This window comes from Balaenoptera ricei, chromosome X, assembly GCF_028023285.1.
Source record: "Balaenoptera ricei isolate mBalRic1 chromosome X, mBalRic1.hap2, whole genome shotgun sequence".
NCBI classification, from domain to species: domain Eukaryota; kingdom Metazoa; phylum Chordata; class Mammalia; order Artiodactyla; family Balaenopteridae; genus Balaenoptera; species Balaenoptera ricei.
In genome coordinates this window covers 28,914,431-28,928,151 of record NC_082660.1, presented here as the reverse complement: position 1 = coordinate 28,928,151, position 13,721 = coordinate 28,914,431, and the positions used below count along the sequence as shown (strand labels likewise).

The 13,721-nt window shown below is 42.9% G+C and overlaps 1 protein-coding gene across 7 annotated transcripts in view; it reads left to right on the top strand.

Annotated features, from left to right (window-relative positions):
- The window catches only part of DMD (dystrophin), a 2,476,968-nt gene that overhangs the window by 2,321,848 nt on the left and 141,399 nt on the right, over window positions 1–13,721 (top strand). For 5 of the 7 annotated variants that reach the window (XM_059910880.1, XM_059910875.1, XM_059910877.1 and 2 more), the window contains one exon: window positions 10,335–10,396. In XM_059910880.1, coding sequence (XP_059766863.1) covers window positions 10,335–10,396 — 62 coding nt within the window. Of the gene's footprint in view, window positions 1–4,516; window positions 4,640–10,334; window positions 10,397–13,721 lie in introns of those variants that run through there. The other 2 variants (XM_059910883.1, XM_059910882.1) reach the window with 2 other exon arrangements.

The window sequence follows — 13,721 nt, the reverse complement described above, 5'->3', positions numbered from 1 at the left end:
CTGACCCTCTTCTGCCTAAACCTGTCCCCTCCTCCTGAAAGTCCTGGCTTGGCGAGTATTACTCATCCAATCTTGAGAGTCAGCCTACAACAGTAATCCTTAACCTTGGCTGCATTTTAGAATCACCTGGGGAGCCTTAAAAATCCCAGTGCCCAAGGCCAGTTAAATCGAAATCTCAGGGTGGTGAAACCCAGGCACCCGAATTGTTTTTAACGCTCCCCAGGTGATTCCAGTGGTGGCCAGGCTTGAGGACCATTGCCCTAGGTCTTCCCTCTCGTTCATTCTTACCTCCAATCAGTCAAGACTCCTGTAGTTTTAACATGATTGTATTTTTTCCCCAGTCTCTCTCCCACTGCCATTGTTCAGACCCTCATCACACTGCAGTCACCCTGTATCTGGTGTCCTTATTCCAAACTCTTCTGATGCAGCCCCACACCATTGCCCAAGTGATTTTTCTGAAAGGCAAATCTGACAGAGCCACAGTGACGCTTAAATTCCTTCTTTAAAAAGCTCACCCATACCTTTCAGGATACAGGTCAAACTCTGGATCATCACACCAGGTCCTTCTGAATTTGTCTACCTCTCTAATCTCTGTCTGGACATTCTCTCTCAAGGAGAGCACTGAAGCTCTTAGAAAGAATAAGCTGTTTCTTGCTTATTTACCTTCACTCCTGCTGTTATCACCGTTCATAATTATTGACTTGCCGTTACCCCCAATGGGCCAGAAACTCCTTTTGGGCCTACAGAGGAGGCTTCTAGAAATAGCTTTCCAGTGAGTGAGCCTAATCTCCTTTTCAGCTCCAACAGGTGGAGTTAACTTTCTCTTCCGTCAGTGGTCCCTACTCAGCAACCAATCAAGTGCCCCAGAGGGTGGCTTTGACTGGGTGGGTCCCTGTTTGGTCTGGGTCCTGGGAGAAACAGATGGTACATTCAGAAGTGGTCTTTGAAGAGAGTGTGATGAAAAAGGCTGTTTACTAAAATCCGAGCTGTGTAGGAGAAATAACAAGGGCAAGGGGAGGGAACGGTTTAAGGAACCTGGAGCAAGCTGTTGCTGTAGAAATGACTGTCCCACAAGACTCGTGGCCGGGGGTGAAGAAACTCGGCCACTGCCAGGCTCAAGACCAACAGGAGGGAGCTTGGGGAATAAATACCCCAACATCTCTCTCCTCCTGCTCTTTCATCTCCTGCTACAGGCCTTTCATCATTACCTCCCATTGGCTGAAAGTGAAAGGAAGCTAGTGGGCAAGAGAGCCTGATTGATGCCATCCACAGAGGTCCAACATCGTGGGCCACAGGGCAGAGAGGAAAAGGGCAGAGAATAGGGCTGGAAGGAAGAACGGGGAAATCCTCAGCACAGTCCCGTAGGTCAGAGAGGTCCTCATTTTTCTAAGTACCTACAACATTTAAGTGGTTCAAAAACTGGAGTTTGGTGTATGGAAAAATTTACTAGGTTGCCTTCCTAGACCTTATCTTATCTCATTCCTTCCTTACCTCTGTTTCTAGCAAATTGACTGTCCTCTGCTGTCAGCCAGCAGTGAGATCGCTTATGAGCACGCAAGAAAAAATACAGATCTTCCCCCAGAGTAAAAGAAGCCACTTCTCTGGATGGCAGCATGACAGAGTGGCTAACAGCACGGGCCTTGAAGCCAGACTCCCTAGTTCCAATCCTTGCACTGCCACATTCCAGCCATGGTATTGAGGACAAGTAGCTCATGGTAGATTTTAAAAGCAGGATTTCAACTTAAGTTTTTTTATGCTTCTTTCATATCTGTGGTTTACATCAAAACAATAATAATAATAATGAGGAAGAGGAGAGCTACTACAAGTAGGCAATTAATGTATTATCATACATGGCATCACTCTAATTCATATATGAAATGAGGATATATAAATTATGTTTTCTTAATGTCTTTCCCTAATAAAACAATATTCATAATCTAACTGAAATTAACAACAAAGCAGTTGCAGTGAGGCACATGTCATTACTTTTTTTTTTTTTTAATTTATTTATTTTTTTTACTTTTTTGGCTGTGTTGGGTCTTCATTGCTGCGCGCGGGCTTTCTCTAGTTGCGGCGAGCGGGGGCTACTCTTCATTGCGGTGCACGGGCTTCTCATTGCTGTGGCTTCTCTTGTTGCGGAGCACAGGCTCTAGGCGCACGGGCTTTAGTAGTTGTGGCACGCAGGCTCGGTGGCTGTGGCTCATGGGCTGTAGAGCACAGGCTCAGTAGTTGTGGGGCACAGGCTTAGTTGCTCCGTGGCATGCGGAATCTTCCCGGACCAGGGCTCGAACCCGTGTCCCCTGCATTGGTAGGCGGATTCTTAACCACTGCCCCACCAGGGAAGTCCTGTCCATGTCATTTCTTAATAATACTTTCTGTATTTAATTTCTAAAACAACATCAAGATTTGGGAACAAGCCTTCAAGTGCCTATAACTCCAGTCTAAAAAAGAACTTAGATGTATTTTTGAGGATTGCCATCTGTCAAATTTAAGAAAACAATTGAATAGTGATTTCTAATTTTCCATTTTTTTTTTCAATGAATTGTTCCGAGTAGTTTTCTAGCTGGACACTGAGAAAATAGATTTGAGCATTTATATTTTAGAGGACCATATCAGAACTCCTGAAGTTTGAGCAGGTAATTTAAAAGTGTAAAACAAACAGACAGAAAAAAAAAAAACAGAGAAAGACAATGTATCCTATCACATAGGTGTTACAAACCTTTAGTTGATTGATTTCTAATATTTACAAATGCCCATGCTGGGAGGTTTGTGTCTTTTCATTGGAATAGACATAAACAATATTTAAGGGATGTGCTTGATACATTGACACAGAGATTATGTCACTGAATGACACAGAGATTATGTCACTGATTAACTGCAAAGGCCACCACTTCCTTATCACAGAACACTAATCCTTCTCCCCCAGTCAAAGATAGGGGCAGATGTAGAATCTCCAGTAAGACCAAGGGACAGCCTCACCCAAAGCCAGTCCTAGCGTGCCCCCCGCTGCCCCCCAGACTTTAAGAGCAGCCACGTGCACAACTCACTGGCTCAAAATGACTAAAAGATAGCAGTAAGGTCTCAGTTTAGCAGGCAGAATGCCAGAAGTGCCCTATTTGCTTTAAAATAGCAACACCAATCAGATCTGCATGCACGTGTCTTCCGTGATAACATTTACATTTGTATTTGGTCTGTCAAGGGTAATGAAGAAACTTGGCACTCCCTTTCCCTTTGGTTCCTGCACTTTATTTTTGCCTCTTTTGTCGCGCTGTAGCAGACGGTAAAGGGAGATTGATGTCTAGAGTCCTTTAAGCTCGAACATTCTCCGGGGCCGGGAGAAATGTTGAGGGAAAAAAAAAAAAAGAGGATATTTAAAAAGATAAAGGGGAACACTTTTTAAACTGTAAACTGAAGTAGAACACATCAACCAGAACAGAGAGTGAAAAGGAAATGGTTGAAAGAAGATAAAAAGAAAAAGCAGGCCAACAAAATAAATGGACAAAAGGGGACAATGAAACCACTAAGGGAGTTTATCTGAAAATACCCTTTGGACTCTAATCGAAGATATTATGTGAAGGCTGAGAAAAATTCTTGTGCTAATGAAGGCTTTCTTCTCTTCAGAATATTTCCAAGCCTGTAAGAATTTTGCATACTTAACCTGTGTCGTCATATTGCAAACTCTACGATTAGAAATATTTGAACTACCAGGCCCTGTAACTTTTCCAATGGAACGTTCCATTGGAAATGGTTTCCTTTTAGATTTCTCTAAAGAATACTAAAAGACCACACCGTGCCACACCATTGGTGGTGGTTTTTATTTAAAGAGTCTATACCACTGGTTCTCAAACTTAAGTGTGCTCGAAGTTTCTGATTCAGTAGCTCTCTCTGGGCTGGGGCCCTGGGGAATTTTCATTTCTAAGAAGTTCCCAGGCGATGCTGCTACTGCTGGTCCCAGGACTACACGATGAGAACCACTGCTATATCAGAAATGCACAGACAAATGCTTCCTTAAAAGCCCATTTAGCCCAGGATGAGCGGAACCTGAATGTCATGTCCTTACATCTCCACCAATTTAATCTTCAGTTTGGGGGGGGCGACGGGAAGGGAAGAATTATGTTTGTGAATTTTTTTTTTCTCTTTCATTCTCTAAAAAGAAAACTCTGGACCCACACACTTAAATTATCTGCGATGAGGTCATCTGCACCTAGGTCATTTATTTAGGCAACAAGTAGTCTTGCTGGAGGTTTTAAGGGGGTGCTGGCAGGGCGGTGTGCGGCTTCCAGGTTCCCGGCACTACCTTAAATCTCCTCCGTCTTTCTTTCTTTTTCTTTTGTCTTTCCTTTCCGTGTTGAAAGCCCCGACTGCCGGGTCTCAGGGAGTCCGGGTTCCCAGGGCGCTAGGTGGGGGCGGAGCCCGGCCCAGCCCCGCCCCGTCTGCCCGCAGCGCCCCCTCCCGCGCGCCCCGCCCTCCCGGCCGCTAACCCGCGCCGGCTCCTCCGCAGTGCTTTCAGCTGCGAGCCTGGGCGGCGGCGGCGGCGCTCGACTTTCGGGGAGCCCGGCGGCTCTGGGAAGCTCACTCCTCCGCTCGCGCCCTCCCCCGGCCGCGGAGCCCTTGCAGCCATGAGGGAACAGCTCAAAGGGTAAGTGCAACGCGGCGCCCTCGGATCGCCGCAGTCAGTGCACTTGTGGCGCGAGCAGGGTGCGAGCCGAGGCGGCCAAAACTTGGAACCGCGCGGCGGCTGGACCCCCGGCGTCCGGGCGCAGGGGCACCTCCCCCGCGGGTCCCCGCGGCGCCGAAGCAGGTGCGCCCCCGGGGCTTCCCCCCGGCGCCTGGCTCGCTAGGAGACGCTTCCCCTGGCTTTGGGGCGGGCTCGGAGAGAAAAGGCTGATATCTCGCCGTACCCGGAGGGGACAGAGCGTTCCCCACGCGGGGATTGGGGCCGCGGGAGCTTTTTGCTCCTTTCCGGGCTGTCTGTGTGGACGTGAGCCAGGCAGGCTGTTCCTAAATCGTCGCCCGACCTCGCAGAAGGAAGGGGCGCGCCAGGCTCTACCTTCCATTGCGCTGCAAGTGCCAAAAGGTCAACTTTCTGCCTGATTTCTTCCGAGGATTCCAACTGACATTTCCCTCGTTGCATTTTCTACTGTGTTCGTCCCATGCCCCAAAACTTGCAGAAATCGGGAGAGAAAGGAAAAGCAATTAAAGCCCAGAAGTCAAGGATTTGACATAGAGGATTGAGGGTGTTTTTTTTCCTTTGCCCTCTGGGGTTGAGTGTGGAGTCATTTCTCTTGCTTTTCTCCAGGTGTTTGTGCTTGTCTTTAAGCAAAGTTTGTCATTCCCGATCCGATCATGGCACTGAAAAGGGCAGGACACTGTTTATCTCCGTTAAATTTGGAGTTAAGTTTGAAGCTTGAATTGAAGGGGTTTAGTTGCCTGAGGGAGACATATTATTAATTATAAAATACTTTAACATGAAAAAAATTCATCCAGTTTAAGTGACGAACCGAAGTTTTTAAGTGAAATAAACATTTGTGGCCAACAAGCTCTTCTTGGTCTCTCTGCTTCTGTACCCCTGTCTCCTCTCCTTGTCACCCCCCCATCACCCTTTCTTTTTTGCCTAGAGGTTTTATTTCCTTGTCCCAAATCCCCTCCTTGGAGGATACGGTTGCTCTTGGAGAAGCAGAGGAGCAAATGAAACAACATGGGTATATGAAAGGTTTCTGACCCTTGATCACCGTAGAATTGGTTTCAGTCCTCATTGTTTGATCTTGGATTGGACACGACCCTGAAGTGAAATTGCTTTGGCCAAAATTGAGGGTGGGTGGGAGTTAAGCCCTGAAAAGCAAACAGAACGGAGGACATGTAACAGCTGGAACAGTCACCGAGGCAATCATCTTTGCCCTGCCTTGAGCCAAACAGAGTAAAATGTTAACAATTCCAGGTAGCAAGAAATGGGGACTAGAATAGGATTTCTGATGCTTAGACCGACACCCCCCCTCCCCCTACCCACAGTAGCAGAAACTTTTAAATATATTTTCCCATTCCCACCCTGCCAGTATTCCAGCCATGCAAGCCAAGTTCAACATTCACCATGCAAATGCCAAGGTTTCTCTAGAAAGAGAGTCTGATCCCCAGATTAAAGGGAAATGATTTTGTGTGTGTGGATCAATGGGCTCCAGATTATATATGAAGCCAAACTCTAATCCTCTGCAAATCGCGAGAGAATGTTACCTTTTCATATCGCTGCATAGCGATTAGTTTCCTCCCTGGGAAGTAGTGAAAAGATTTTTTTTTTTAAAAAGGCAACTGTTTGGAATATTTTCAGTACCAAATATCAGTGGTGGCAGAAGAAATCTTATTTTAATTAGGCAACTGCCATTTTCCCGGGGAGAGCAGTAGAAATTTGTTACTTTTTGTAAGTGTTGAATATTTGTTTTTAAAGAAACTAAAAAAGCAGTTCCAATAAGTCTGATATTCCAGCACTGACAGCAGGAACAGCTCTGAGGCGGTTAGAATAACCTTGCACACTGCTTGAAACTAAAGAAGGTGAGAGAAAATTTAAATTGTGTGGTAGGAAATTAGGTCAGCCCTGTGCTTAGTGGAGTAATGCTTTAATTTCTTATTATTGACAAGTAGGTGTTGCCGGGGTCTTCTGTCACATCCAGTGATTTTGTATTTTAATTTGTTTCCGGTTCTTATCATGGCTGAAAATAAAAGAGGAAAGAGAGATTATTGTAGCTTATACACATTTTTTTTTAAAAAAGGAGGGGAAATCAGAGTTTGACGGCTGTTCAGAGAGGCATATCTGATGCCAGGTTTTGGAACCATCAGGGCCAAAATCAATAACGTTTTTTTAAAAGATTTAAAGGGCATTTTAAGGATTATTTATGAGGCTGGTCTCTGTGTTAATGCATATGTAGAATTTTGATCTATGTTGAACATCATTGTTTTCAGGAAGACTGAACAAAGATGTAACCATTAACTTGTGAACAGGGTCCGGAATTACCATTCTGGTTGGACATGGTGTATGGGCAGTGCATTTCCGATGTGAAAAGTGAAGTGCAGAAAAGAGACAGTAACCAAAAAAACAGTACCACCCACCCTTCCACCACCAGCTCCCCAGCACAGCATATTTTTCTATATTGCCTGTGTATTCCAGGTGAACCTGAAGTGCTTCTCGTGGAGCTACTGAGAATCCTCTCCTGTTTTTGAAGATAGGCACAGAGTCAGAAATACAGCTGTAAAACCTGTGTTGATCGCAGACCAAAAGTCGGTTTGTTCTATAAGGTAGACTATAGATAGGAGTTATGCAAATTCGTGTTTACCATTTCATCCTGTTCATACTCATCTTTCCTATCTGTTTAGGAGGTTAGATAATGTCCCACCAGGGCTTTGGATTCATCACAGATTGACAATATCCACATACAGTGAAGTGACTATTTGGTTCATCATATAGTTACCCCCAAAGCTAGAGTCATTTCAGCTATGTTGCCAATTGTTTTTAGCATTAAATGATTAAAAGATTATTTTTCTAGTTTGGAGGATTAGTCACACCCTTTATTCTTTTCTTTCCACTTGTGCTCACTTCTTTCACTTACTGCCGGGTTGTAATGGAAGTGAAACTAACTCGGCAAAGGTGAAATATAAATCTGGTTTTCTAGTTACTTTGCATTGCTTAAAAATAAAAGGCTTGCGTGTTGAAGGGGAGGAAGGTAAAAGAAGATTAGCTTTTGGATTTGAGTTCATTTATCTAGGTTATTCACATACCCCAGAATCACAACTAATTGGCAGAAAGAATGAGTACCTAGAAAGGCCTAACTGGTATCTGTTAGCACATGAATGGAGCGCAGAAGTAGGGGCTTAGAATTTCTTCCTTCCTCCAGTAAAGGACATTTCAATTTAGCTATGGACAGATGGATTAAATAATAATTTCTAAAATCCCTTTCATAATTTTTAACCACTGGAATAAATTCCTTAAAAAGGTGGAAGTGTAGGTATATCAACAGTCATGAAATCTTTTTTGGAGGGAGGGAGCTACATGAAGCTCCCATTCAGTCTATGTGGGATTCTCCTGTCACTCATAGGCAAGTTTCTCTTTTCTTTTGGAATTGCGTTTGGTACAAGTTATTTCTTGCCCGTGTTCCTCCGATTTGAAGTCCATTACAGATGGTGGCTTTTCAGACTGGTTCTCTCTGTCTCTGTCAGGTTAGGTTTGTCAGCTCAGACAGACGTTTTTCTGCCCATCGATTGAAGATGCTACAGTCCTCCCACATGTGGTAGAGATGGGATGTTATTATTGCGTAGTGTGTGTAATAAGAGCCTGTACATGTGGACACATGTGCTTTCCCCCTCTTCTCCCTCCCTCCCTCCCTGGTGCTCACATATGATGGCCTTTGGAAATGGCAGAGGTCTAAATGCAGGGTGGTCTCAATAGAAGGTGACCTTTCCTTGCTGGACACTTGTGTATGGAATTGGTACACAATCTCTTTCGGAGCTAAAAAAACACCCGAGAATAAGCAACACTTTTTCCATGAAGCTGCAAGCTGCAGCCTCCTTGTGCTGTGCATATAAAGTAGCAGTCCCTCCCACCCCTTCTCCAGATCATAAACCAATGTGGACATGGGGCTTTCAGAAACCCCCTAAAGCATGGACCGTATCTTTTGCTTGTCTTGCTCTGTAAGATTTGGATTCTACTCTGGTACATTCCCTCGACTGAGGTACTCCTCAACTGCAAATTGTCTCTGTGGAAAAGTCCAACAGAAACAAACAGGTTTGGAAGAGACTGAAACAGCCCTTCCCCAATGAACACTGTCTTGTAAATTTCTTTCACTAGCCTTCACCATTCAGTTGCTGAATGGTAAATATCAGAGGGATGGCCTCTGAAGTTACACACTTTGGGGGAATTTCCACATGTGTTTTGTCATTTGTGATTGTGTTCTATTTATCAAACCACAATAAATGTTTCTCTCTTTTGCTTATTTTCTTGAAAACAGAGGTAATACACATCGAGTGTTACTTTTGCCCTCTATGAAGGGTCTTAGGTGTGGCTGACTTAACCACAGTTGGATCCTCATCTATATTATAATCAACTAATGAAAGCTTTGCTTTTTAGTGGGCAGTAATTTGGGGGCCACATAATAACAGAAATGACCACGTATTGAGCACCAGAAGGTATCAGTCTATGTCAGCTCGTCCTATGTCAGCCCGTCCTTTAACGCTCCCAGGTAAGCGGGCTGGCCCCAAATTTCACGGCTAGTAGGTCACAGAGCCAGAATCCAGTCCTAAGATTTAACACCTACACTTGACATTGTTGGCCTCCCTAAGCGCCTCTTTCTGCGTGCAGCCGCTGTGCTTTCTGCTCCCCTTGAAGTGTCCACATCTAAGCTATTTCTCCTTTCTCCACTCCCACCTTTCCCTCAAAGATAATGAATAGGCTCTGCTTATGAGTACTGAAATGTTGTTCAGGGCTGCATTTTACTGCATCAAAGCCCAGTCAGGTAATCCCGAACACTGGAAATACGATGCTATGGTGATTTATGTAGATGGGCCAAAGTAAGGAAAAGTATATGTAGTTATCTCTCCCAGGTTTGTTCACGGAATCGAATGCGGAACAAAGGTGTTTTGTTCTTTTTGTGGCAGGAGCTGATAGCCAGCGAACACACTTAGCTAAACTTCAAGAAATGGAAGAGAACTGTGAATGCTTTATTCAGGCCCAAGTAAACATAGGAAAAGGCGCGGTGGTATATAGAGTGCCGAGTTAAAAAGACATTCTAAAAGTAATGGGAAGAGGGAAGATACAATCTGTGAGTCAGGCAATGGATGAACCTTAAGCCGAAGTGAAATGCAGTCATCATAGAGATGAGATCTGGATACGGAGAAGAAAGTAATGGAAAAGTGTCAGGGACAGTGAAAGCAAATGAGAACTGAGGCGATTTATTTATTAAACTAATGTCAGTATCTCTTTGACAGAGTTGAATAACACTTGTCAGTGTCCTTTCTGTATGTTCTGAATTGGACGGCTGAAGAAAATCCTGATTTTTGATTATTGAGTACCTAACAAGGTCATTTTCTTATAACAGAAGTGCAGCCGACTTGTGGGTAGAAAAAAGAAACAAATGCTGGTTACCAAATAATGATCATATTGCTTTTCCTGTTGAGAGCAAAGGTTGGGGTCTCTCTCCTTGTAAAATAAACATTCGTCACTGCAAGATGGAAGGCCTGTGAAGTAATGAAGCCAAATGAGCCAAAGGCATACCGTGCTTTTTTTTTTTTCTTGTCTCCTTTTCTCTACTACTCATTCTAAATTCTAAAGTCTCTCTTTGTATTTTATGTTTTAGCCACGAGACCCAAACAACTTGCTGGGACCATCCCAAAATGACAGAGCTCTACCAGTCTTTAGGTAAGGACATGGCCATGTTTCCTCCAGGTGAAATGACAAATGACTCGTAGGATAAAGTAGTTGGTAGCGCGCAAGCCGTTTGTTGTCTAAATACATCAGTAGATTGTTTAAGGGTTGAAAACAGCGACACCTTTCTATTCAGAATTGACAATCAGCTTTCTTTTTTTCCGAGGTTGCTTAAAAATAAGTTTTAGGATTTCACTGATTCCCGAAAATTCAGTATATCTGAGAGGGCCAAAAAGGTCTTGCTAGTTTTCTTTCTTGCCTAAAAGGATGGAAAAAAATACTTGCAATTGACGGCTATGTTTTCCCCCCCCCAAAGAAAGAAAAGGGTTTCAAGTTGTTCTTATTGATTTCTTCCTTGTGAAACCTAGAAGGCACTTTTGCCAAGCCACGAATGCCGTGTAAAGGAATTTTCCGCGGTCACTCCAGTGGTCCTAATTCCTAAGCCTGTCCGGTCAGCAGCATGCATGCTCGATGAAAGTCCACTCTATACCGTTTTCCATCCCTCGGGAATAACCTGAAATGAATTACCTCACATTGTAACTAGTTGTTGTTTTAATTTAAAAGTCGTCATGCTGTTTCTACTACTAAACATTTTTTAAGTCCCTTTATGCGAACGGACATATTTACAGACTGAAATGCGTGAGGTGAAACTCTTTGGGTTTTAAGTTATGTGACAAATCCCATGGGAATCAGGGTGCTCAAACAAATTTTGGATGCGTGTGTGTGTCCATGTATCTGTGTGTAGCTGCTGCTGCCTTTCTCTCATAGGTTCCCATTGGTTAATGAATTGCAGCTATAGAGACTTTAAGGCATGGAGTAGGAGATATTAGCCCCCCCCCAGATTTTTCCTTAAACTCTTTCCAATAAGGACCTACTGTATAGCACAGGGAACTCTGCTCAGTATTCTGTAATAACCTAAATGGGAAAAGAATTTGAACAAGAGTAGATACATGTATATGTATAACTGAATCACTTTGCTGTACACCTGAAACTAACACAACATTATTATAAATGATAGAAGTTCCTTCTAGAAATCTGAAAAAATAGAAAGCGTGAAAAAGAAAAGTCACTTATAATTCTACTAGCCAGAGATACCAATACATTTCAAGTCATATTATGTCAGCTCAGTCTAGCAGTAAGAGTGTGTGTGTGTGTACAGGCACATATGTACACACACTCTCTTTTAAAAACTTAAGGAAAATCAGGATCAACTCATCTTCAAGTGCTACATTTTCAGCCCCTGCAGAATGTTTCTGACTTTTATGCTGCACTGTTTAGGCCACAGGTGGAAAACTTGAGTGCTTATATTTTGGCAAGTGAGAGAATGAGACTTCATCTGAAGTGGGCAGTGGCTGTGCTGGAGGAGCTGGTCGTCCTGGCCCAGTGCTCTCAAGACTTTGGATTTTTCAAGACAAACTAGAAGTCTTTCAATAAAGAGCTCGTTGAAACTGGGCCTCCTACTTATAACCTCTGGTTTACATAGGCTCAGCCTACTTATAATTTTTTTCTACTCTAATCACAGTGATCTCTAGTTATAATATTTTAATTTACTTTTATTTGAAAATTATAATTATAGACTCAGTACTTGTTCATATTTTTTAAAGTTTAAAAAATATAGACAAGCTAACAAAAAAGAAGTCATCTATAACCCATCTCTTAGTTAACTAATGTTTAACAATCTAGTAGGTATCCTCAAAAATTTCTTTCTATACATACATTTTTACAAAAGTTGGGTCGTTCTGTTTGCTAATCAGCTTTTATTCACCTAAAGGTAATGTACCATGGCCATCTTTCCATTTCATTGCATTGTATTCTCTAGCAGCTTACTTTTAATTACTCTGTAATGAGAAATCACAAACTTGGTTGATGAAAAGCTAATTATGAACTCTCAATGAAGAGGTGTTTGCACCTTCAATAGGAATTAAATATGCTTTTTATCGTCGTATTTCTAAAGTTTTCTCAGTAGGTCGAATGCGGTGGTAAACTCAAAGCTGGTAATCTGGCATGATTTGAAACCTTGGGCAAATGACCCGACTTTGGAAGATAATGGAATTTTACAGTTGCAGGGAAATTTAGAGCTCATTTGTTAACAGACTTTTTCTTTGATGAAATCAATTTAATTGAGATCAGTTACATAGATTAAAATGCTGCCATCATAAATATGTGGTCAATTCCACCACCACCAGCCGCTCCCCCCCGCTTTGAAATTTTGGTTTTTGTTATCCTGGCAACAAACATCTTGGAAATGAACTAGGTGTTGAAATTTGATTTTCAGCTTTCAAAACTTATATTTCCAATATTTTCGTTACAATCACATATTACTTGGGCTAACTTTTATTCAAATGGTGACACATTACATAACATCTTCCATTTATTGAGAGCGTACTGTGTGTGCTGTGCATGGAAATGTATGTGAGCAACCATCGTGCCTGGTAGATGTCATCAACAGCCTTCTTTCACAGGGCAGTGAAGTCAGGCGCAGAGAAACCCGTTGTCAGGGATACACAGCCATATGTATGGCTCTACACTGGGATCTACCCCAGATCTTCTGTTAGTGTTTGCACTTATCTCACCAATATTATTAACTTAGCAAAGTATGTCCATGTAGATTACCACGCACCTGCTACAAATAGGTACAGATTGACAGTTTTACCTATGGATAGACAGTTATTTGAATGGTATTTCTGGAACAAACCATTACATTTCTAGAAATAGTATGGTGGATTCCTGGACAGTGGACACGCTTCCTTTCCCCATTGCCAGGCACACATGGAATGATTGATTTAGTAGTTTGTTGTGTGTCTACATCCCTGAGATAACCTACAAGATTAAGTACCACTAGTGCCCTTCCCACTCCCAAATTACAGTGTTTCGAAGTTGAAATATAAGCATAACATACTGAAAAGAAGCCTTTAATTTCTTTTTTATCTTTATATATTGGCATATGTTTTTCCTCGCGAGGTATCCCTTTAGGTCCAAGTTGCTGTTTTGAACTGGGTGAGATGGTTGGAAGCCTTCAACTACACTTAGTTCGTGAAAGGTATCATGAAAGCAAAACTGGTCTGGTGTGGTCACAGTGTTAGACCATACCTCGGGCCCTCTCCTAATGGAACCTGAACCTCTTGTCTGTGGTGACATGTTGAAAATATCAAGAAGTTGCTAATCCCCACCATACCGCCAACTCCAGACGTAACTCTACTGTAGAAGCTACAGTGGCTCACAGCATGCAGGAAATGTTACACATTCCTAAATATGCCCATCTCTGAGGGGATTTCCATTCTCTAATTTGCCAAAATCCCCAACCAGCCTATTTAACACA